The 1,142-nt window shown below is 36.2% G+C and overlaps 1 protein-coding gene across 1 annotated transcript in view; it reads right to left on the bottom strand.

Moving 5' to 3' along the window:
• The window catches only part of LOC105995452 (olfactory receptor 1013-like), a 12,848-nt gene extending 12,619 nt beyond the window's left edge, over window positions 1-229 (bottom strand). Inside the window, exon 1 of the mRNA XM_013029165.1 lies at window positions 72-229. Coding sequence (XP_012884619.1) covers window positions 72-229 — 158 coding nt within the window. The remainder of the gene's footprint in view (window positions 1-71) is intronic.
• Window positions 230-1,142: the final 913 nt, after the last annotated feature.

Genomic DNA, 1,142 nt, shown 5'->3' on the forward strand with positions numbered 1-1,142 from the left:
TGTAGACAGAAGAATAAAAGAGATCCAGAAAAGAGAGATTTCCAATGAAGAAATACATGGGTGTGTGGAGCCTGGAGTCATTGCAGATGAGCACGATGAGGGTGGTGTTTCCCAGCAAGGTTGCACAGTACACTCCGAGGAAGAGGACAAACAAGACCAGCTGCATCACAGGGTCTGTTGTGAAGCCCAACAGGATGAACTCTGTCACTGTGTGGTTGCCTCTCTCCATGGCTTGTAGACTTTGGATCTGCAGATGGAGAAGAGTTTCATTGCTTTCATCAACAGAAAGTGAGGGTATTCTGCATGCTCAGTCTTTGAGATTTGAGCATATTAATCAGGAACCTTACCTGCTTTGGGCAATTGTTGAAGTTTTCTGAGTTTAATACATTGATTATAATGAAATTGGAATGGCTAATTTTTAATAGTTTTTTTTGTTTTATCTCAGGTGAACTTTTATTTTTGGTGTTTGAACTGTTTTCATATACTAGGCAGGTGCTTTATCATGTGAGGTATAAACCCTCATCATTTTCTGTTTTAGTTATGTTTTTTGACTAGAGTCTTGTGCTCTTTTTCTCAGGACCATCTTTGGACCTATGTCTCCTGCTTGTAAAACAAAAAAATATATGAATAGGGAAATACTTTCGTTATATATGCCATGGCATTAAGGAAAAAACTAGATGAAGGGATAGTAACATACCAGAAATCAACTGAATTCAGACATATAGAAAACAACAAAAAGACGCTTTTTCCATTTTTTTTCAGCTAGAAAAGAACAAGTTATAAACATTCTATAAACTCAGAAGGTCTCTGTAGTTTAGAGAGTAATGACATCGTCTTATTCCATAATGACAGAGGTTGTTTTCACATCTAGCACTCTAAAGAAAACTTTGATACATCTCATATTTCCAGAGAAGATGGTGGTCAGGAAATCTGGGTGAAGTTTGAATTAATCAACTTATTGAGCAAATTAACCTATCTTTTTATGTAACATAAAAATAAACTGTCTAAGTTATTTGGATTGATTTTCCTTTATAGGTGATTGATCTTTTCTCCTTGAGATCTTCAAGGATCCTTGCATTGGTCTCTATTGATCCTGTTTGGATTAAAATGTGGCAATGTGATATCCTGTAATGGTCTGGTCT

The sequence above is a fragment of the Dipodomys ordii genome, unplaced genomic scaffold (genome assembly GCF_000151885.1).
Source record: "Dipodomys ordii isolate 6190 unplaced genomic scaffold, Dord_2.0 Scaffold117, whole genome shotgun sequence".
Classification (NCBI taxonomy): domain Eukaryota; kingdom Metazoa; phylum Chordata; class Mammalia; order Rodentia; family Heteromyidae; genus Dipodomys; species Dipodomys ordii.